General features: G+C 39.0%; 2 protein-coding genes across 3 annotated transcripts; both read right to left on the bottom strand.

Moving 5' to 3' along the window:
• Positions 1–6,405: 6,405 nt before the first annotated feature.
• zgc:66455 (uncharacterized protein LOC393502 homolog) lies at positions 6,406–13,669 on the bottom strand. The gene is made up of 10 exons (XM_052127351.1): positions 13,502–13,669; positions 13,385–13,415; positions 11,882–12,298; positions 9,935–10,678; positions 8,449–8,508; positions 8,245–8,333; positions 8,069–8,127; positions 7,807–7,973; positions 7,275–7,427; positions 6,406–7,111 (listed from the first exon to the last, which is right to left on the bottom strand). Exons 1-10 carry the CDS (start codon positions 13,577–13,579, stop codon positions 6,747–6,749), a joined length of 2,163 nt encoding a protein of 720 aa, XP_051983311.1. The 5' UTR covers positions 13,580–13,669; the 3' UTR covers positions 6,406–6,746.
• Positions 13,670–14,570: 901 nt separating this feature from the next.
• b3gnt2a (UDP-GlcNAc:betaGal beta-1,3-N-acetylglucosaminyltransferase 2a) lies at positions 14,571–24,228 on the bottom strand. 2 transcript variants are annotated; one of them, XM_052127155.1, is made up of 3 exons: positions 24,059–24,228; positions 20,579–20,655; positions 14,571–17,560 (listed from the first exon to the last, which is right to left on the bottom strand). In XM_052127155.1, exons 2-3 carry the CDS (start codon positions 20,616–20,618, stop codon positions 16,338–16,340), a joined length of 1,263 nt encoding a protein of 420 aa, XP_051983115.1. In that variant the 5' UTR covers positions 20,619–20,655; positions 24,059–24,228; the 3' UTR covers positions 14,571–16,337. The 2 variants fall into 2 exon arrangements, with proteins under 2 accessions (XP_051983115.1, XP_051983116.1); XM_052127156.1 differs by lacking the exon at positions 20,579–20,655.
• Positions 24,229–24,819: the final 591 nt, after the last annotated feature.

Genomic DNA, 24,819 nt, shown 5'->3' with positions numbered 1-24,819 from the left:
TAAACATCAATGATGTTGCACAGAGGAAGATCAAATCTGCCTCAAGGGAATTGCAATTGCTTTTAGTTGCAGCATAGTTGTCTTATTAAGACGAGGCTACATACATTTTTTATTTTAAACAAAATCTCTTACGATGCGCTAATTGCTGGAGGAGCGAGTGGTTCAATTCAATGCTCAAGATAACAGATAACAGCCCTTTTCCACCAAAATTGGATGGTTCTCGTGGCGAGCCTGTGCTCGGCTGGTTTACGCCATGGGTAATCAGGAGCCCATCGCAAAAGTAGGTATATCTGCGGGCCAGTGATCTCCATGAGGGTGGAATTTCCAAAAGAGGATGAAAGGGCCGTGGTTACTCCAAAAGGGGGTTGCGCCAACTCTAAAAAGGGGGTGTCACTTCCACACATGGTTAGTGTTGGGGAAAGAGTTTGTTTATGGGCTCCATATGTCTTTACTGTTGGTTAGGAGCTCCCATCTTTTTTGGATCTCTACCTGCAGCTATAGTCTATATAGTTTTTCCACTGACTTGAAACCCGGATGGTGATGTAACGAGTACATGCTAGTTTTACATGACTATCTTACCTGACCATAAACAAACATGGCGCATCACTGTGTTTGTGGAACAGCTTTTACTTCTGTTTTCGAGTACATATTTAATCATAGAAAGAAATGCAATCCAGCTTTATTACATGGCCCAACAAGATTGCCAGAGACAACATGACGCTCAAGATGACAAGTGGCGAAATTACGTTATTTGTTTGGCAAATCGAATAACTTACTGAGATCAGCTGCTGTGGACACCAATCACCAAAGGCGTGCACTACTTCTTGCTGTGTCTCCTCATAGGCTCTTTTTATCCCCTTCGCCATCTCTTTGTTTATCTCGGATCTCAGTAGAAGACCATATTGTAAGTAGACTGCGAGTTTCTCCACGTTTCTTCAACATTTTTGTGTTTTTTTTTTTGTTGTTATAGAGTGATAAAGTACTCTTGTTCCACACAGTAGCTACTATTGTTGTTTTGAAAACTTTGGTGAGGAAACTTAATCCCGCCATCGGCCACTTGACATAATCAGTTCCTGCGTAGAGGCCAGCAAGGAACCGTTTTTTCCACCCCAGAATGGCCTTTTCTGCGGTGGAAACTCATGGAACGGTTTGAGAATTCGCACCAGCCCAGGGACCCGCCCCTGAAGCATGTTGGTGGAAAAGGGCTAAGAGTGCTAATAGAGCTGGAGAGGAAATTCTGTAATCCGCAAGAACCCTCTACATGGGATTCAACTCAGAAACTTTAGGCCCTTTCCCACTTACAGTCCTGGGACTTTCCCCTTAGCTACTTTCTAGATGAGAACACTTATGAGGAACGACACACCCGATATACTTTTCCTCTTCTGCATTCGCTCGAACAAAAGCAACCCCCGTAGTGACGTCATCTAGTATCGTCCATTTTTCTTCTGATGTTGTTGGCACATGCGATTCAATAGCAACAACAACAAAATGAACACTGATGGAGGACACCAGGATCGGAGCTACACATTTTTCTGTTAATGGTTTAAAGGCCAGCGTTGTTGGATGAATGGAACTGGAAAGTAAACTGGTCCCTGAACAGTTAAAAAAAAAGCACATTATTTCGTCATTCCTCGTTACGCAGCCTCAACACAATAAAGGCTTTTATGGCTCGACATAAATGACTATACTGACATTCTCATTTACTTAAAAATGACGTCTTGATAAACGTTATCCCTGCAGTAACTGGCACGCAACACTTCCCAGATGTAAACTAGATTTCATGATGGTTTAGTGTATAATAGAGTTCAATTACCCACTCTCGATAAACATCTGGATATCTATATCCGTCATCCCAGGACAAATTTGATGTAGTAATCTAGAAATCCTCTTTATAGTCACAGGACAAACAGATACGATGAAAACTCAAAGCGTGATGAAGTCACACACGCACACACATGTGAAACGGGTGATTCTCTTTGGATACTTTGTTGGTAAAATTTTATTTCTGTTAAGAGAAATGTAAAATTAGCGACTCTTCGCATTTCTCAATGTTTTGTGCATCAGGTTTTTTGCTTTATCACAGCCTGCAGCACCTCTACGCCCCCAAAAGTATAGTTCCTCAGGTGCGAAAACAACGAAAAGGACTTGTCCCAGGGGAAAAGTACCTAACCTAAGTACCTTAGTGCCTGCAGTGGGAAAAGGCCTTCTGTGTTAGTGGCTTAGATTCTTCATCATCGTTACTGTATGTAAGAGATGTAAAAGAAACCTATATGCAAAGTAGAGAGTAGACATCAATTCTGGGTTTCTATTTGCATGAAGATCTTTTGTCATTTATGAGAATGAAAAGGTCATTTCTGAAGTGTAAATGTAAATGCAAATGCTTATGCTTACTTCTAATACACTGTATAATTATCTGATTAAAATGTTCAAAACTTGCATAACTTAATGGCCAGGTGCAGGATTGTGAATTTCACATTAGCAAGCCTGTATGTCATACTAACTGTTTATATTTATTGGCTCTGTAGCTGAGCATTATTAAGAACGATCTAACCCCTGTATAAAGCACATGTTTAAATAAACTTCAACAGGCATCAACCTGTGTGCTATGAGTTTGGCCTTTCACCTCTGACTGTCCTAAGATCACTGCAGATTTTAATTGTTTTAATTTAGCCTTTTCATGCAAGAAAATAGACAATATTCAGTAGCTCTACAAAACACAGTAAACACGCTATAATCTCACTGTAGTTTAACTGGCAGCTATTAGAACGAACTGTTGCACTATTCACACAGATTTGCTAGAAGACTGCAAATGGTAACATGGGACATGGGAATGCCCATCTCATTGAAGTCAGTGTTAAATATTTAATCACATTTTAATTTTGCATGTTGCACAGACCACTACATACATTTTCTGTAATGCAAATAGTTGTTCCATAATTTGTATTGAAAAGACAATAGGTTGGATCCTAGAGTTTATCTTTTACCCCATGTCCCATTGAATGTACCAATTGTTTTTTTTTGTATTTGTTTTTAGTCATTGTTTTTGCCTTTTTACGAAAATGTCAATATGTCATATCTTTTCATCTTAGTCCATTTTACGGTGACCAAAATGTCATACAATTGTAGTTTACAGAGGATCAAAATGACATTGACAGCCATTCAAAAGTATCAACAAAATTTTTTTTTTTTAAAGAAATATTTAAATTGCCACTATTTCCTTACATTATAGTACATCCTTTTCCAGTAATCTGTTGCCATTGATGAGTGAAGGCATGACACCCCATCCCGGAACTGAGCGCCCGTGAGCAAAGATGGCTGCCTCCAGATCCTGTATAGTTGCTATACACATTGGTGAGTAGATGTTAGATGGAATTGGGCCCTCCATTCATTTATAAAAGTCAGTCTGTAGCCGTTCAAGCTGGTGAGTGGAGACTTTCAAGCGATTAAAGCATCGTTTTCTTTAAAGCTGCTTTAAAACAATGTAACAAATAACAAATAAAAATGACTTGGAAATCGCCAACACAGCACTTGGCAATATAGTAAACGAATGGAACAAATAAATCACAATTAAAAATCATTCTTTGTCTTTGAGGCCTCCACGGAGCAAGCTTAAGGCAAATGTGGTAAGGAACAAAATTCCATAAGATGTTTAGTTAGTGGAGAAAAAACCAAGGGAGAAACCTCAGCTGGCAGAGCCGGTTTCCTTTCGGCTGTACAGCATGAACATAATGACACTATTAGCTAGCTATATGTAATACAAGCCATGTACTAATTGAGTGGATTGTGATGCAACTCTTTTGAATGAATGTTATATTTTTATAGCACTTTTTCAGACACTACACTCAAAGCGCTTTACACAGTGAATGGGACTCTCCTCCACCACCACCACCGTGCAGCATCCACCTGGATAATGCAACAGCAGCCATAGTGCACCAGTACGCTCACCAGCTATTGGTGGAGAGAGTAGAGTTATAGCGCCAATTTATGGAGGGAGATTATGGATGTTTGAGAAGGCCCAATGGGGAGAATTTAGCCAGGACACCAGGGTTACACCCCTACTCTTTTACAAGATGTGCCCTGGGATTTTTAATGACCACAGAGAGTCATGACCTCAGTTTAATGTCTCATCCAAAGAATGGTGCCTTTTTACAGTATAGTGGCCCCCATCACTATACTGGGGCATTAGGACCCACACAAACCACAACATGATTACCCCATACTGATCTCCCAAATACCTCTTCCAGCAGCAACCTTAATTATCCCCAGGAGGTCTCCCATACAGATACTAGCTAGGCTCAACTCTGCTTAGCTTCAGTGGGCACCCGGTCTTGAGCCACAGGGTGATATGACTGCTGGAGGCAATGTTTAAACTAAAGGGTAATGTGGTGGCCCAAGTATGGTTCAATTGTGGGTCCTTTTGTGGTTCGATTCGGAGGAACCTTTAAGCGACTATAGAAGCACCATGATTACCATGACTGCATTGCATCTAATTTTCTGGTTTTGTTGTATTATCTGATCACTCCAAGTGTACAGGTTTTGTTTTTACAGACTCTCTTCGCCCAGCAATGTAAAATGATCTGCTGCCGAGCAGCTTCTCACTTCATCAGTGAACCAGCGGTCTAAAAGGCGATGAGACTGCATGGCTCGCAGCACTAGTTGGGCATTACTAGTTTTTTTTTTTTTTATCTGATTATGAAAGATTCATAGTTGATTCTAAATGTCAATTGTTACCAAACGAATTAAAATGTTTCCGGTAATCATGGTATAAATATTGGTGGTGGTGTTCCTACAACAAAGGGTCTGAGATCCCATCAACGCCAAGAGGACCATAAAAGAAACTGGGTCCTATGCTTAAGTCCATTTATATTGTGAACACCAAAAGCAACGAGGTCATTTGGAGCTGGTTTGGAGGGCATTTTCACACTTGGTCCATTTTAGGGGGGTCTGAGAGCAGTTCACAGGATTTTTAGCCCATATGTGAACAATCCAAATGATCTCAGGCCCCTTTAAAGTGAACCGAACCGAGACTATCTCAGGAGGAGGTCTGAGTATGCTTCGCTTGCAGCCTGTGGTTCGGTTTGCTAATAACATGCATTGAGTAGTTGCTGATGAAAATTATTTAAACTCCTCACAAAACAAACTCACAAATATTTCTTCAGTGTTCTGTGCAAATGAACACTTGAGGGTTTAACCAAACCACCCGTGACACTTGGATTACGATACAAACATATTACTATTGGTTTCAATGAATGGATGTTGCTCGAGGCAGTCAATAAATAAAACCATGCTCAATTGTATTTTTTGTTGGTATTAAGACTTATCTACCATAAACAATGATTGAATTTCTAAATTAGTTGTTTAAATTAGTATTTTTATATAAACATACAATGCATTAATTTCATTTCTTTTCCCTCATAATGTATAAAAACAAACTGTGATTTTATCTAATAGTTATTTTTTTTGATGCAGAACATTTATAAAATGTCTTATTGAACAAACACACCTGTTCTCATGCTGATTATTCATTTTAAAAGGTATTAAACATGTTTAATAATCTCGTAAAATAGGGGCCTGGGTAGCTCATAAAGACACCGAAGGCCAGGGTGTGCCGAGTGACTCCAGTCAGGCTTCCTAAGCAACCAAATGGGCTGGTTGCTAGGGTGGGTAGTCTCACATTCGGGTAACCTCCTCGTGGTCGCTATAACGTGGTTCTCACTCTCGTTGGGCTGCGTGGGGTGTTGTGCATGGATGCCGCAAAGAATAGCGTGAGCCTCCACACGCGCTACATCTCCATGGTAACACGCTCAACAAGCCACCTTATAAGATGCGTGGATTGCCGGTCTCAGACGTGGAGGCAACTGACATTCGTCCACCATCATACGGATTGCGGCGAGTCACTACGCCACCACAAGGACCTAGAGCGCATTGGGAAATGGGCATGCCAAAAAGAGGCCCAAAAAGAGATCAGGGCCAATTTTCAAGGTCACAAACAGCGTAAATGCTTGTTCACTTTTTGGTCTCATTAAAGGGATCCGAGTTTGGTTCTTTAAACGTGAACACAAGTATAATGCCCAGTGTATGAAGAGTGTAATTTAGACAAAGGGTGGTTAATATATTTTAGATTATACACTTGTGTGTCCTGCAAATAATAGAAATCCATCTCTGGTTACAAGAGTCGCCAAGCAAGCATCTTGTTGTGAGTGTGTGCCTTTAGAGGGCGGGGTTTGGGGAAAAAGGCGTATCCGAGTTAACAGCTAAAGTCTGATGAAAATTTCACAATAGCTAATGTCACTTATAGCCAATACGATATTTTAGAGCAGAGCAAAACTAGAAAATATCTTAAATACTAAATAATCCTCCATGAGTTTTGCAAGAAAATGTATATATATTTTCTGAATTTCCACTCACAACTCTCAAAGTCTCTCACACACAAACATACATTTGCTTAACATACATAAAACCACAAAAAACTCTTATCAACTATTTCTGAGAGTGACAAGTCTACTGTGACTGGCCAAAAATGAATAGAACAGAATGAAAATAAGCTGTAAATATTTACAGGCAGTCAACCTTCGGATGACGCTTCAGAAATCATGAACTAAAGCAAAAACTAAACAGTCCAATCGAGACCAGTTACATAGAAGAGTTGTTTCACTCGGTGACATGTAATGCATTTATGTGCAACTCTATTAGCGACCATACAGCACTCTCAATCAAGAGTAAAGGCAGGTGTAACTAACTAGTGATCAAAACTGGTGATTCTCTGCATGTATTTTACTCCTAAATCCATCAGGAGGCGACAGAGGGCTAAATCGTAACAGAGGAAGATCAAGAGAGCGGAGACCATCTTTGGACAGTCTTATGGGTGGAGGCGGAGGTGGGAATCTGGAAGGGTCACTTCCAGTAGTGTTATTGTTGTCATCATCATTGGCAACCGTTTCCATGGCACTGCTAATGCTGGATCCCTGGCAGCGAGGCAGGAAAGCGCCTCTATAGTATCGACGGTACAGAAGAGCGACCACAACCAACAATAACAAGATGAGCAGCGTGAGCAGGCAGCAGACAGCGTAAACACCCCTGAGGACTGACGGAAATGATGTCCAGCTGCAGTCTAGAGAGAATGGAGACAAAAGTAGAGTTATGAACGGCAATGTAGTTAGGATTTATTTAATGACTAATAGGAGTGAGCATTACATTTTAATTGAACTGAATCCTGTACTTCATTCCAAGACAAACAAATACGATACAGTTGTGAATCTCATTCATTTTCTTACCGGAGGACGTGGACGTCTCACAAACGGTCCGGTCCAATCCATGACGAGCCTCATGGTATCCATGGACGCAGCGACAGGAGTATGATCCAAACTGATTAACGCACTCAGAGTGTGCACCACACACTACCAGCTGTGTCTCGCACTCATTGATGTCTGTTCAAAACACAAACAGGTTGGTAAGGCACATCATGACAACAGAGCGCAACAGTGCCCGCCCACTTTTTCAGCCATCTAGGTTCCGGAAGTATTTTCCCTATTAATTTACATGACTTGATATCATTGGATGAGTCTCTCATGAACAGGCATTCACACAACACTTCTACGCATTGGATAAGCCTGTAAGAATGCTGGCAAAGGTGTGTACATATTCAAAAGTCTGTCGCTCTTTGATCAAGTTGGTTCCACTCAAGTGTTTTAAGGCTTCAGCAGAGGACACACTTCCTTCAGCATGTCCCACAAATTCATCGCCACCCCCTATTTTACCACATAGTTAATCACGGGACAAGAAATTATTTGCGTGGTGTGCGAGCACCTTCAGTAGAAATGGACACGATGACGCCGTGGATTTTGCTGGTTTGTGATTTGATACTTTTGCCCTGAAGCCCTTGCAGATCGGACTGAAGAACCCAGGGTGTGTGCGGACCTACAACAGCCTTCTGAAACTGCACCCATACGATGAACAAAACTCCAGAACTCAACCTAGAAACAAACCCATTGACACATCACGTCTCATTTGCAGACCAATTAGTGAATAAGTGGATTAATACGACCTGGAAAGTGAACTTTATCCTGACTTTTTTAATCTTTTGAAGTCTAGACTGTTTAACGTGACAGGTCCAAGCTCTTCTTTTATCTGTAAACCAATCAAACAGGTCATCCATTTACAATAATATTCAGATTAAGGTCCATGAAATCAGACAAAACTTGCAAGTGTGTGCTATAGTGAGTGGAGAGCAATATTTAGCCTTACCATTGTCTCTAATGCAGTCCTGAGGGAAGATGCTCTCTCATGATTCCCAGACTCAAGACTGACTTCCACAGCCACCTCCAACAAGAGCTCTGATTGGACAGACACTTTATCATCAAAATGTAGCCTGTATACTGATGTAACCAACAACTACATGCAATATTACTGAAGAAATGTCATCAGGAACCATTTAAAAGCAATGCTTACCTCCAGGTAAATGGATGTTGTGGGTCGTATTTCGCATTGTTTGTAGGTATCGAGTTTTCGCTGCATAAATAAAATGCAAGAGGACTTCAGCACACAGTACAAAAATAAAATAGTTTATTACTAATGAGGTAATGGATTAGCCCCTATAATATTTGTTGGAATTATTATTATTCTGGCTGGGAGTCTATGGCAGCCCTCTGAACCGCATGTAGGAAAATTATGAAACTTGGCACACTGATAGGGGTGGGCAAAAATACTCCCCATACCGAATTTGGGGTCTCAAGTATAAACTCTGTGCCACCACCATGTCAAAATGTACTGATACAAGGGTAAATATCACAAAATCAAGAAATAGAGTCAGATATGGCCACAAACATAAATAAAAATAAATAAAATCACATTTCAGCTCATTGTTAAATCCACTGAGATTATTTTCATGACATTTAAGCACATTTACTTCACACCCTAACTATGTATTCATTATGGTACCATTTCGTGTACTTAATTTCTGATTATGTCACTCTGGTCATATTTAACCCTCAAATAAAAATTAATTATACATTTGCATATCGAAAATGAAGCTTAAATTTAGGACCACCACCATGTTTTACTTTTACTGTTCCAGGTTGTTTTTGATGATGATTCTCATTACCGCAACGGTCATTTCTTTAACTGGATTACAGTAAAACGTTTTAGATTTTTTTCCATAATCTGTGAAAATGAAAGGCATTACAAAGAACTACTATCATGTACGAGTACTTCACAATTGAAATACTACATTTTTTCACATTGCAGTAATGAGAACATCATAATTACCAGATTTGTTTTTTCCCAATGCAGTACAGAGAATTGGGGGATTTACATTTATGCATTTGGCAGATGCTTTTATCCAAAGCGACTTACAGTGCCCTTATTACAGGGACAATCCCCCCGGAGCAACCTGGAGTTAAGTGCCTTACTCAAGGACACAATGGTGGTGGCTGTGGGGATCGAAATGGCAACCTTATGCTTACCATTCTCTGCTTTAGCCCACTATGCCACCAGCCCACCACCACCCTGGGATAAAATGAGCCTAGCTGTTGTCAAAATGTAAATGATCTTAACAACTGTAAAAAGAGGCATCATTTTCCAATTGTTTCTTCTGATCTGGTGGTGGTGGCGGCGTAGTGGGCTAAAGCACATAACTGGTAATCAGAAGGTCACTGGTTCAAGCCCCACAGCCACCACCATTGTGTCCTTGAGCAAGGCACTTAACTCCAGGTTGCTCCGGGGAGATTGTCCCTGTAATAAGTGCACTGTAAGCCACTTTGGATAAAAGCATCTGCCAAATGCATAAATGAAATTTTCTTGACCAATTTCATGAGAATCAAGTTTGAATTCGGGGGGCAAATATGACATTTCTGTGACATTCAACCAAACGGACAATGAATGTGTGATGTGCCAAGTTAAACATTGTTTTTCCAAGCTATTAACTACCATACTACACCTTTAGATCTGCGGTGCAATTTTGGTAGTCTAGTATCATGAAAGTTGGAAGAACTGCCCTCATGCGGGTCCAAATGGGCAGGTGGTGTGCCTGCGCTGTCCGCCACTGTCGCCTTCACAGAAACGTCGTCCATATCATCTCGCTGTCCCACTCTCACCCACCTTACTTCCCCAACATCAGACACCATTTTGGCTCTGGCTGGCTCAGTTTCACTGGGAGAGAGGGATTGTGCATCCACATTCCTGCGCATGCCAGATGGAGACCTGGCGGCTGGTTTAACGGTGCTGAGGGTGAAGTCTGGCATGAGTGTATAGGCGGGCTGATATTTGGAGCGGACTTGAGCGGAGCCACCTTTAGGTTGAGGTTTGTGGCTCTCAGCTGCCCAACGACCCGCATTTTCTTGTGGTATTGCATTAGAATTATCATCGTAATAGAAGTCGTCAATAAATCCAACATTTTCATGGTAACCAGGAGAAACACGTGGAGTTGAGTCCGTGGATCCAGAAGATGCTTCTAGTTTCCCAGATGGACCATTTTTCCATGGTTCCTTCTCGATAGGCAGCTCGTTGGACACCGAAATGGACTCAAACTGGCTGAATATCACAGGCTTTTTCGGAGCAGGTGGAGAGGTTTGTGCGTTTACCATTGACAGTTTGACATCTGCAGTGACACCTCTAAGATCTGGTAGAGCATTTGTAACCGTATCCACTTCTTCATAACCAACTAATGCCTCTTCGATCACATCTAAGGGAGATATTCAAGAGCGGTGATTACACAAACTACACCATTTTATTTACTACAAACCATAAAAGGAACAACATATCAGTCAGGCCGATTACTCAGACAAAATTTGGCCATTATAATATGTTTTAATTATATTGCCTCTCTATAGTTCAAGGAGGCTTCACATTGTCGAATTTTAATTTAGAAATTACAAACCAAAACATCTCGTATATAAAAGACCAGCAAATTACAGAAATCTTTTGGGCTTTCGATATTGTCAAACAGACACATATACACCCTATGGAAGTAGCTATGGTTTGTCCAAAAAGTCGCTAGATATGTCGCTGGTCGCTTTTTAGAATAAAAGTCGCCGAGGAGGTCTGAAAAGTCGCTAAATTGGCAACATGACTGGATATTTCCCTCCATTATAATGTATGGGCATTGGGTGTCAGCCACGCTAAACCACGCCCCCGGCATTGCACGCATGTATGTCAAGACTGCAGAATAGACGTTCTCGAAGAATACCAATACAAACGGCTCAGCATTTATTTGTACATTAAATTGCACATACATTTATGCATTTGTGCTACTGTGAACAAAGAAAACCGTATATTCGTGCATTCTTCTGGTGCGTGGATTTGTGAATGGAGCGCGTGTAGATGGGTTGCCCGAGGATACCAGTGTGCATCTCTCGATTGGTTACGTGAATGTGTTCTGGACACTCAATGTGATTGCCGGTCTCAGACGCGGAGGCATCTGACTTTGGTCCTCCAACACCAGGATTGAGGCGAGTCACTACGCCACCACAAGGGCCTAGAGCGCATTGGGAAATGGGCGTGCTGAAAAGGAGTAGTTTAAACAGGTGTTTAAAGTTTAAAAACTTGTAAAGACCTGAGTGACTTTCACTCCTCCTGCCCATTTCTCCTGCATTCAACACATTGACGACAAAACTGATTGTTCACTCCCCATCTAACCTACCCAGACCTTGAAATGTGGCCTTGTTAGATGATCAATGTTATTCTCTTCACCTGTGAGTGGTCAAAGTTTTGGCTCATCAGTGTGTGTGTGTGTGTGTGTGTGTGTGTGTGTGTGTGTGTATTACATTTGTGTAAAACTCTGTTTAATATTTGCCGTCACAACTGTTCAGTTCTTGATCAAGCTCAATGTCAAGTATGATTCTCTACAACAACTTTATTCCCCAGGCTTCCCTTTGAGACTACTCACCTTTATCGATGTGGTCAGGAGAATCGAGCGGCCCAAAAGCTTTAAAGTGTCCATAGAAGCCCCTGTACGGTGAGGGCTGGTTTCCGTCGATGAGCAGCACCACTTGAACGGTGTTGGACACAGATGTGTACGTGGCTGTTCTCCAGCATCTCTCCAGGATTCGTTGCCCCCCAGCAGCGACTGGAGACTCATCCAGGTGGATCTGATCACTCTTCAGTTGACAGGCCTCTGAGGGCATCAGGTCCTCCAGATACAGCTGCAAACGCCTCCCAGGATTCACCTGGATGGTCCAGTTGCACCAGACGGGGGGATTTGAGCACAGGTAGTCAGGAGAAAAGAACTCACCGCTGTTGCTGCGAAGAACCTGATGGCAGCTGCGCAGTGCAAAGAACGCATAACGCTCTCTGCCTACACCTCCTGATAGAGACCATATCACAAGACAAAGATGGCATATAACATTAAGAAATTAAAGATTATTTTTAGAACCTTTAAGATTTTTTTCATGGTGACATTTTCATGACAATTACCCCTAATTATCTGAACTCTTATTACTCTTAACCATTGGTATTGTGGGGCCTGGGTAGCTCAGAGTGTATTGTGGACAACCAATCCCCGGAGTCACGAGTTCGAATCCAGGGCGTGCTGAGTTACTAAGCAACCAAATTGGCACAGTTGCTAGGGAGGGTAGAGTCACATGGGGTAACCTCCTCGTGGTCGCTATAATGTGGTTCTCGCTCACGGTGGGGCACGTGGAGAGTTGTGCGTGGATGCCACGGAGAATAGCGTGAAGCCTCCACACGCGCCATGTCTCCGGGGAAACGCGCTCAACGAGCCACGTGATAAGATGCGCGGATTGACGGTCTCAGACACGGAGGCAACTGAGATTCATCCTCCGCCACCCGGATTGAGACACTACGCCACCATGAGGACTTAAAGAGCGCATTGAGAATTGGGAATTCCAAATTCGGGAGAAAACAAATTGCCATTATTAGGATCTCACTACTGTAATAAGTTTTAAATAAAAAAAAAAAATGTTTTGCACATAAGATGAGGCGGTTGCAGCATGAAGCATTTACATGTTTCCATTGATCATAGTATAAATAATGTGGAGGGTTGAACTTGCTGGTTTAAATTATTGGGGTGAGTGTGTTGGGGGGGGGGGTTGGAGAGTCTACACCCCTGTACTTATATAAAACTTGTTTTACTTATATACACACCATATAACAAGAGTGAAAAAAAAAAAAACTTTAACGAAATAGTAACAAGTTACAGCACTTAAAATATACACTTTCCTTTATACGTTCAAACAAATATTAACCTCAAATTTTGATGCTGAAATAATAGTTTGTCCATGTAACTTGCCAAATAACTGAATTAACAGGAAGACCAGGTTGCTAAACCAGGTTTTGATCAATTAGAATATAACCATTAAAGATTTTAATGTGCATCAAGTCTTAATCTTAGGACACTTCATGACACACTGATTTAACAGCTGTTACATACCTGCATATGATTGTCCGTCATTTCTGTTTATCTGCCAGCAACAGAAAACAAGACGTGAGATGTCCATCGATCAAACACTGATGAGCTGTGAGTTCATTCATACCTGCAGTTACTCACCTCCACACTGCTCGCCCGAAGTGTCAAATATATTATTATCAGGAGACAGAATTTACACAATAAATGCCGTCGTGGCATTTTAAACTTATAATCGTTTACTTTCTTTTTCTGTTGTTTTCTTTCTTCTGATGATGTCAAAAGCTTGTTTTAAAAGCTAAAGGGAAGAGGCTTCTACCATCAGCTGTTCTATATCTGTAATCACTCAGGTAAATTTACCTTTTGCGCATGTCTGAAAGACAGGTGACGCTCCGATCCGACAGAGGGCGCTGCTCTACCAATTCTGTGATCCATCCACCTGTGATCCAGCGTTTAATATATATATATATTAAATATATATATATATATATATATATATATATATATATATATATATATATATATATATATATATATATTTTTTTATATATATATAATATAAATATATATTTATTAATTTTTTGCAAGAAAAAAAACATACAAAACTCTCTGTGAACTTGTATCTAAAACGTCGATGAAAAAAATATTTAAAAAAATAATGGCTGTGTCGCATTTGTCGCCCGCATACGTCATCGAGGCTGTCTCGTTTAATTTCTTTTCATTTATTTTTTTTTATAATTGGGAATGCAAAAAAGGTTAACAATTGTATAAATGTATGTGCATATATATATATATATAAAAGGCATTGACAATAGATACAAAATAAGAAAAGAAAAAAAGAGGATGCACTGCCATTATTATTTATTTTTTAAATATTTTTTAATCGACGTTTTAGTGTCAACCTAGTGTTTAATGCATTAGAAACATATGACAATAATAGTTTTTTAATTCATATTTTATTTTATGTCCTTTGTAGAGGACTCTCTCTCTCTCTCACACACACACACACACACACACACACACTTATAATAATAATAATGTGAAGACACATGTGCTGTTCTAATGTCCCACAGAGAAGAAATCTTTGTCAAAGAAAACAATACCATGCATTGAAAACAAACTATAATATATATATATATATATATATATATATATATATATATATATATATATATATATATTAAATACTAAAGATTATGTTATTTGTTCCATAAAATATTGTGATGTCTAAAGATAAATTACAAATATTAGCCAAACTCCAAACATTTGGTATCTGTGCAAAGCCTTGTCCTTTGGTATATGAACTAAGATGATAAAAATGCTATTGCGTGCACTTTAATTCCACGGCAAGTGTCCGTTTATCATTTCAAAATCAATCATGGTTATTTTACAGTTTTGATACAGTTTGGTGTAAAAATAATTCCCAGTTCAAATGTAAAGTCAAGTTAAGAAGCATTGTGCGATACAGTATACTGCAGGTTTTTTTGTGGAAAGTGCAGTAAGTCCTCCAGCCCAACATTTACAAATACAACATTTGCATTTATATGGTCTGTATAGAGTATAGCGGTACAAGTAGTAGGGTAGTATTCTATGCTATTGAGCATTGTGTTTAATTATTTTGATTTAGATATCCTCAGATCAATATAATGACGGATATGAATACAGCAGAACTGTATTAGTCTGACTCTGAATACAAACAAAACACTGAGAGCATAATGGAAATGTTAAAACAAGTTTCCTTTATAAGGGTTAAACCTATCTCAGAGATTATTTTACATCCATGTCCAAAATTATATTTCATCCAAGACTACACACATATGAGCCAAGACTGAACAATTTACTGAACTTCACAGTAAATAATGCATGGATATCCGATCTTTTGTGAGCTTTCTCCCGATGGAGTTAACAGAGAGTTCAACAGTAAAGGGATTTTGTTTGACTTTGAACATCAGAGGCGTAAACAGTTCTGTGTGTGTGTGTGTTGTAAATGTCTAATGATGCCCTACAACAATGGTGCGAAGGTCAAAACTAGCTGTGCCTTTTGCACAAATTTTGTGCAAAACTTTTGTAAAACAGTACTGTTTACAACCAAATTTCCAAACAGAGTATAGTTGCTTGAGAGCACAGCTCTGCTTATTCAACCTGTACATAACAACAGACATGAGACATACATTAAAATGGCAACCGATGATGTCTAAACACAGAACAAACATAAAAAGGTATCTTTAGCTCTTTATCAACATGTAGACACACCCAGATTACTGTCTGTCATAGTGCATTATGTCTTACTTTACTCATATGTGTTTAAGCTGATGCAATTTCTGCCACACTAGCGCCACCGAATGGAATTGCAAAAATAGCCCCGCCCCCAACTCATGCCATTGGTTGAATAACATTGTTGGGGCGGGTCTAAGCAGTTCCCTCTAAACAAGCCACAGAGACACAGTGTTTACAGGTTTTGAGAAAATTAATCTATGCATGGATACTCATATTTGTCTCTTCATAATAATAGAGATAGAAGAAAGTACTGTATTTTAACACTGAAAATTTACATAATTCAGCTATAAAATTGGAAGGCGATAACTGAAGTTAGCCCTCTGTAAATAGCAGTATAATACCTCTGCGAGGTATAGTTCATATGACCTCTAATTAAGGTTCTTTACAAAGCGGAGAAAAATTCGATAAAGTCCTGAAAGTCAACCTGACCATAGTTACCTTCTTAATACGCATTCCTGGTCTTATTGTCAACGATCATCAGTGCATGTTATTCCAAAGTAAAAAATCTTTGTCTTTTTGTCTCTGAAACGACTTTCCTTTTCGGCTGAAGTCACAAATCCCTCGTACTTTTCAAAAACTCCCCTCCAGCCATTTGTCATAATCAAGAGCACTTTTCACAATCCAATCAATTCCTGATGGATAAAATCAGGTCCCAAATTGGGCTGGGAATGCCATTTCATGTCGAGTTTAAAATATCTCACTTCTAGCAATTCGTTTTGGGGTCATTTATCCAAGACCAGATCTTAATCATCTCTTGTGGGCTCCTCGGATGGACCATCATCAAACTTTTATAAAAACAAGGTTTGTCTTTGTACTTTTCCTCAATGTCAAAGGTCTTAAAGCCTTTGTGTTTCTCAGGCACTAAGCCCAGTTTCCGCAAACACATCCCTGTGTACACGTCATCGATTGGGTACAACATGACCAAGCGGGAGATAGTTCTTAGTCGTAACCCTAGATTACCTGAGTACAGGTAGCCTCCTCCGCCTGCGTACGGAGGATAACCCCCAACAAACACACTTTCTGGGATGTAATACTTGAGCTTTTTGTCCCGGTGTGGTCCAGCATTGGTGATCACATCTCCAATAAAGAGGTCTCTCGCACTGGTCACCGTGAAGTTACCTAGGAACTCCAGAATATGCCGTGTATTAACGAAAACGTCGTCATCGCCTTTAAAGACGTACTCAGCAGTGGGGCAATGACTTCCAAACCACTCCAGAAAGAGCACTTCCTTCAAGGTGAGGTTAAAGAACGAATCACGGTAGCCCCACTGCAAAATGTCGCCGTGCAATGCTGCTTCATACTTGACCATGTCCATCAGGTCTGGGAAATGGTCTGTCGCTGTAGTGTTGCCAAGGAGGAACACTGTGGCAATGCGCCGGTTGTCGAGGATACCGGCACGCCCCCATGATTCTCGAATGGCCTGTCGTCGGTCGAAATGTGGCGCAATGGACTTTATCACAAGCAACAGGAAAGGAGGTTTGGAACATACATTGGGTGCGTCCATTATCAGGGGATACGACCTGCATCCAATGTACAACAGGAAGTCCTGGAAACGCTGTGGAAGAGATTTGAAGTCTTTTATTTGTGTTGTGATACTTAAGTCTGGCTGGCACTGACCTGCATGAATTGTCTGATTAAGCCAATGAGGGATTCCCGGGAATTCTCGGAGGGACTCGTTGCCACTGGCAAGGGGCAGGTAGATGTCGTCAAGACGATGTTGCTCATGATTCCAGAATGCTGTAGTGACCTGTGGCTTACTCCAGAACTCTTTGGTTGGGACTCTCCATCGTTTGTAGACATCTCGTCTCTGGCCATTACTTCGGGACAATTCTACCATGAAGTAAATGACGAAGTTGGCAATCAACAGCAATCCAAGCAGCTTTGTTGTCCTCCACTTGCTCTGCATCTTGAAGATGCCCCTATAGCCTACAGACACAAAACGAGAGACTGTTCACAACAGAGCGCAACATTGCCCACCAACTATTTCTTTTAGCCGTGTTGGTTTCTTAAGTATTTTTCATAAATTTTTTTCCATAGAAATGTCATAAAATACTTCATAAAAGAGTTCAAAGCCATTAACCAAACCAAGCAGCTCCGAGGTGAATCACAACAAACTTTGATTTGGATTAGAGAAGAGACTGCGCACTTAACGTCTTAAATGAGGCAATGAAATACAATCCAATAAAATATAATAAATATATAAAATATTGAAGGTTTTTGATTACAAGTATATAAACAATATTTCAAGTTTATTGCCAAATATTAAGATACATAAAAATAATTAAGAAGTTTAAGACTGTAGAAAGACCGGCTCGATTGCGCCATTTGCAGTACGTCATGGGAGTGGCCGGTCTTTGTTTCCCTTCAGCATCATGGGTAGTGTAGTTCTTCACTAGAAAGTTTGCCTTTAAACTAAGTTTTAAAAAATGTAAGTTGAAATAATGCAAACTTAACTTCGATTAACAACCTCGGAGATCACAGTAGGTCTGCATTTAAAGGTTTATAAGTTATCGTTAAAAATACATTTGCCTATCGAGGAAATGACTTGGGATCTTTTATGTGGGCTAAACAGAGTGTTTACTGCTGTTTCTAGTGATCATACAGATGTATAGGGAGTCTGGGGAAGATGGCGAAGAAAAAGAGCAGTGAAAACCCCCATGGGTAGTGCAGAAACATCAGGCACCTTAAGTTAAAGCTGGTTAGTAAAGACTTAAAGTAAAACCCTTTGGCCTGTGAGTATTTCAACCATCACCATAAAGAACTTTTCAAAACATCAAACATAAGACTGAAAGTGGACCAATATGTGCCTGTTACGACCGTAACTGGTATAAAATTCCTTTGAACAGGGTTTTGAGGGTTACATTTGAAATGTATTCCACTACAGATTACATGCTTTAAAATGTAATTTGTAATGTATTCCGTTAGATTACTCAAGGTCAGTAACATAATCTAAATACTTTGGATTACTTCTTCAGTACTGGTGGATTTTTTTCACTTGTTTTGACTATAAAAACTCAAAATACATGTTAAAAATACATTCTCTGTCAAACTTAAATATCTTATGTAGTGTTGTTTCTAAAACAAGATCAATCAAATGGATTTCTAGATATTTTTACACTAAAACAATACAAAAATTATTTTCAGGAATATGATTTTCGCCCTAATATCAAAGATCTTAGTAGAAAAAAGAAATTATGATCCAACTTGTATTTTCTTGATATAAAATATGATCGTGTCTGGCAACACGTGCATGTAAAATGGCTAGAAATAGCATTTTAGCTTAGCATAAAGCTAACAGTTTACAGAAGGTTTATTTCTATTTCTTCTGCTCCAAACGTACTTCAAACGTACTTCTCTGTCTGCTCGTATGAATGTAACGCATCATAAGAAAGTGTTTCACCGCTGTTCAAATGCACTTTGGATCATTTATATGTATAAATGTTTTCCATCTGAAAGGACTAAATATTAAATGAAACAAATGACAATAAAATGCAAAGTAATCTCGTCAGTAATCAAACTACTTTTTGAATGTAACTGTATTCTAAATACCAATTATTTAAATTGTAACTGTAGTGGAATACAGTTACTTATATGTTGTATTTTAAATGCGTAATCCCATTACATGTATTCCGTTACTCCCCAACCCTGCCTTTGAAACACAACCGCAAAAACAATAACATTCCCTTGTCATTTTTAGTAGATGCATAAAGAATCTGCTATTTCACCCCAAAATAATAAAGGAAGAAAAGTTACATTTTGCTTAAAATAATTTCACCTATTTATAGGACCATTATGATTTTTTGCATTGTGGCAATATTCACAAAATGTATGCACATTTCCCCCACCAAATTCTCATTACTGTAAGGCAAAAAAAAACATATATTATTAAAATCTTAAAATAACCGGTTTATACATCATGGTAGTATTTATTGTAATACCTTTGCATTTGTATTCAGTGTTGACTTCTGAAATGTAATCCAGTACTGATTACAGATTACACAACTCAAATGGTAATCAGTAACTTAGTTTAACAGTCATTTTTTTTTTAATACAAATTGAATTTAACATTACAAAACATAAAATCACATATGTTCACAATTTAAATGTCATTTAATCAGTGTTGGGTGTAATCCAATAACAAAGTAATTAGTTACTGTAATCAAATTACTTTTTGAGTCAAAGGAAGTGTAATGCATTACATTTTTGTAATCCGATTACAGTTACTGACTTTCAATAAATGTACCTTTAAAATTACTTTTAAGTACATTATAGGGTTATTCTTATTTATAATATATTATGTAGAATACATGAATTATGGCCCCGTAATGAGTCATTGTAATGGAGAAATTTGAGGTGCTGAGTAAATGAATTGTGAATTGTGTGGGTTTGATTCCCGGCCCACACGACTCAACATGCTGAAGTGTTCTTGGGCAAGACACTGAACCCAAAGTTGCTCCCAATGGCAGGCTAGCACCTTACATAGCATCTCTGCCATCATGTGTGTGTGAATGTGTGAAAGAGACACAGAGTAAAGAGCTTTGAATACCTTTAAGGTTAAAAAGGCGCTATATAAGTGCAGACCATTAACAATGAACATATAAATATAGACATTATTTTGAATTTGTTTAACGGAAAATCGTAATGAGTTACAGTAATGAGTCTAAAGTGAATCACCATTGAGAGTTACAAAGAGTAAATCGTACAAAAGCATTAACAGTAATGAGATTCTGAAGTACAAATGTGCTCAATTGTCATGAAAACAATGTCACAAAATTGTAATGGCCCTAAAATAGGCTTAACACACATTATCCTTCAATTTCTGGGGTCTCGAAAATTTTCCCAAGAAAAATCTCCCAAGAGATTTAACCTATAGTTAGTATTAAGGGGAAATTTGTAAGGAAAGGTAGTGCACAAAATGTTAGTAACAGTCTGTCCTTTACTCACAGCGAGGATATCTGCAGGGCAAGTCTAAGGTGAGCTCCATGACTGAATCCGATCTGAAGCGTCCAGCGTTTCTCCTCCTGTGATCGCACCAGAGCAGTGAAGGGTGAGTCTGCTGCATATCAGCCTTTTCATACCTAACCAAAGATCTCCAATTCATCCAACCAGTTCCCTTTCCACCTATATTTAGTATTTCCACTCAGTCCAAGACCTTCAATCTTATTCTATCTTTTCTCCTCTAGCTCAGTTTTCCATTTCATCCTGAATTTCCCACACTGTCACATGGTTTGTCTCTCTCACACAAGAATCATGTGTACCTCATGACACTAATTACAGCTATCAGACGCTCTCAGACTACAACAGACCCTCAATAGCATTGCATTGTTGGACAAAATATCATTTTCAACTTATATGACTTTGTTAATGTTTTTCTCACATGACCTCATTGTGAAGAAATACTATCATCCTTCTTTTTTCACACCTTTCGGAATTGTGCAACAGCTCACGTGCTGGAGCTGAAAGAGTGGGTTTATTCTTAAAGGAATAGTACGGGATCAATGCAACTTAAACTCTATTGACAGCACCTGTTAGATGGTGTAAATTACTACAGAGGGTACTTTAACAATAATTGCATGCACAATCATGCATTTGCAATGGAAGTCTATCAGGCAAGTGGGTTTTAAAGAGGGTTTAAAGCAGATATGTGCAGCTCTAAAAATAGTTCACCCCAAAAAAACATTGTTTTCATCAAATTGTCAGAGAGGTGTAGAGACAGGGCCCAAACGCAGAGAAAACAGTTCAATAGGATTTATTTACAAACCAAAAAAAAAATTGTTCAAACTAAGCAAGCCCGGGCAACAGTTTCCCCCGATACGAGGGCAGAAATTAGGAATCCTCCTCCAACGAATGTGCTATGATCACAGGCGAAGCAGAAGTTAACCACACTTCTGAAACACTGCGGCGAAACGTTCACATAGACAATCACAGTAACAATGATCCGAAATAGGACATGACACATGAGGGGATTTAAATAAGCGGGGTAACAAACAAGGGTCAGGATCCGCTTGGGAAGGTTGTAATGATCAGCGTTCCCATGGAAACGCTGATTTAGCATGCCAGTGGCACCTGAAACGGATGAGGGCAAAACTCATGCTTAAAAAACAGACGAGGGACTGATGACACCACGGGCCTGAGGGCGCACTGAGGTAACCCACACAATGCACGAACACTAAACTCAAGACAGACAGGTGACGATGATGTCATGGTCAAGAAATGGAGGGGTGAGTCAACATAAAATTTTGTGGAAATCAACATTACGCCACAAATGGAGCTTAACTTGTACTGAACCCAGTATATTTTAAACAAATAAAACATATGTTTTCGTCTTTATTCCACCTTGCACTGTGAATGTTTACATGATATGATGTGTTCAAAAAAGTCTATTATTTAAACAAAATGTGTTTGCCTATTATTTTGACCTATTTAAAGAACCGTTCAAATTTTACAACCAATTTGTATATGACCAATATTATGAAAGGAAAGCGACACAATCTATCTGCTAAACGTCTTAAAAAGATCAGATTTACACATCATAAACATCTCAAAGAATGTCTTATTGACACCCAAGACATACTTATTGACATAGGTCTAATAAGCGCATTGCTAATACTGTATGTCTAACAGATGTAAACACACATCTAATAGGCATCTGGGAGATGTACGTGTGCTATCAGGGGCCCTCCTATCCAGATAGCACACGTACATCTCTGAGGTGTCTGTTTTAGATCTCTGGAAAGCATCAGCATCTAATTAACATCTGCTAAACATCTTAAAAAGATCAGATTAACAAACAAACTAAATCATAAACATCTCAAAGACATCTGATGAATGTCTTATTGACATCCGAGACATACTAAACACGTCTTATAGACATCTTCCAGATATAAACACACATTAAATAATTGTCTGGGTGGTGTATATGTGCTCTCAGGGTAGGGTGGGGTTAGCTCATAACGAGATAAGTTGAGCAGACTTGTTCCCATCCCATGAGTTTTATTTTTGCCTTATCAACAGATAACAGTGGCTTTCTACATAAGACTTAGGCTACTCAAGAAAAAGAAAAAAGTCTGTATTCAACTTAAAATAATTTAACATTTTGGCCTTTACATCTAACACAACTTCAAAGCATAAAATAACATGTGTGTGTGTGTGTGTGTGTTGTAAAGTGTTGTACTGTATTTTACTGACACAAATTGGAATATTATTCAAAGTCATGACGCTATAAGGGACCAACATACCAAACAATTTTCAATATTTTGAATGACTAGAATCCAAATGAGTGTTTAGAGGTGTCAAGATAGGCTATTTCCCTAAAGTTCATGTAGCTTTAATATTTTCACGAAATTTGCCGAAGCATGTTTTAATCATAAAAGTATTCAAAATAAATAAATATTTAAAACCCTAAGAATTATTCACACTATTCACACAAACTTTCCCAGATAGCACACGTACATCTCCGTTTAAGAGTGTTTCATCTGGAGAGCATCAGGATCTAATTAACATCTGCTAAACGTCTTAAAAAGATCAGATTTACAAACATACTAAATCATAAACGTCTCAAATACATCTGATGAATGTCTTATTGACATCCGAGACAAAACGTCTTATAAACGTATTGCAGATGAGAAAACAACCTAAAACATATGTCTTCCAGATGTAAAAACACACATCAGTCTGACATCTGGGTTATGTGCTATCACGGTTAATGAATAACCAACCTTGACAAACTTTTCCAGATAACACACGTACATCTATGAGATGTCTGTTATAGATCTTTTCATCTGGAAAGCATCAGCATCTAATTAACATCTGCTAAACATCTTAAAAACATCAGATTAACAAACAAACTAAATCATAAACATCTCAAATACATCTGATGAATGTCAGAATCAGTTTAAGCATACAAAGAATGTGTCTTGGTGACAGGAGCTTCCAGTGCACAACAGCAAGACATAGATAATAATAAAGATTATTACAAATTGAATAAATAATAATAATAAATAAATAAATACAAATCGAATAGAAAATAAAGTATATTGAATACACTACATATATGTATATGTATATACACACACACACTCACCTTTAAAAAAATTTTTTTTTTTTTAAATAACACTAAAAAGAAGATGAAGGCGGTAAATATCGATGGTCGCAAACCTCGTCAACAACAGGTTTCGTCTATTTTACGTCCTTGCAATCGTTCGTATTAATATATTTATTAGTAATTACATGTCATTAAGTTATTGCAAATCCATGAGAGATTATTAAAATTTTACATTCGTAAATAGGATATAAACATTTCGCTACACAGTTCTGGAATAATTTTGCCGCCAAATATCTGTCGAACCATTTTCGCGCCTCACAGGAGTCTCGCGACCGACTTTACCTGAACTGTACTGCACATACGTGTGCGACTCTTCTCACCTTTTATGGCAAGAAAGCGATTCACAACTCGTGCTTCCTCAAAGACAGGACATGTTTCTTTTTTCTTCAATCTTTAGTGCTTAACCCAGGCGAAGCAGCAGTAGTTGATGTATATTTCTTATGCATCAGTGTGAAATCCCGTTTAAAGTCAATCTCCCATATTAACTTGATGAACAGGCAGTACTGTATGTTTGTGGACACCTCTGACAGTCAATCAGTCACTCCCACAGTGGGAGCACCTCCCTCCCTTCACGACAATTCCCCCTGGGCATTTCTTGTTTACTGATTGAAAATTACTATAACCCCAACTCAACCCAAGAAGATAAAACATCTATTCTATAATGCTTTAAAACACTAAATAACACAATACACACAGCTGGTGTTGGTTCTGTTCTGTCAGAATCAGGCCAGTATTCTGAATAAATGACATGATTTCCCTGTGATCCAGACCAGAATTGAGCACACTTTGAATGCACACATAAAGACCTAAACTACATTAGTGATCTCTCATATAGATGCAATGGAGAACACAGTGCACATGGCTTCACTTTTGATCATTCAATGGTAGTGACTTCATATGATACTTTACAAAGGCCGCAATTACACGCTGAATAATTAATAGTCGTCCACCAGCTGTTGGATGTCTAAACCGCACCTTTTATTCAACTCACTCAATGGACACGTGCAAAGGCCACCTGTTTAAAGTCCAACAGAAAACAGTTGCTTGGTTCCCGGCCAGAAATTCACACCTGTGAGACCAG

Source organism: Xyrauchen texanus, chromosome 5 (genome assembly GCF_025860055.1).
Source record: "Xyrauchen texanus isolate HMW12.3.18 chromosome 5, RBS_HiC_50CHRs, whole genome shotgun sequence".
NCBI classification, from domain to species: domain Eukaryota; kingdom Metazoa; phylum Chordata; class Actinopteri; order Cypriniformes; family Catostomidae; genus Xyrauchen; species Xyrauchen texanus.
This window is presented reverse-complemented; position numbering and strand designations above follow the sequence as displayed.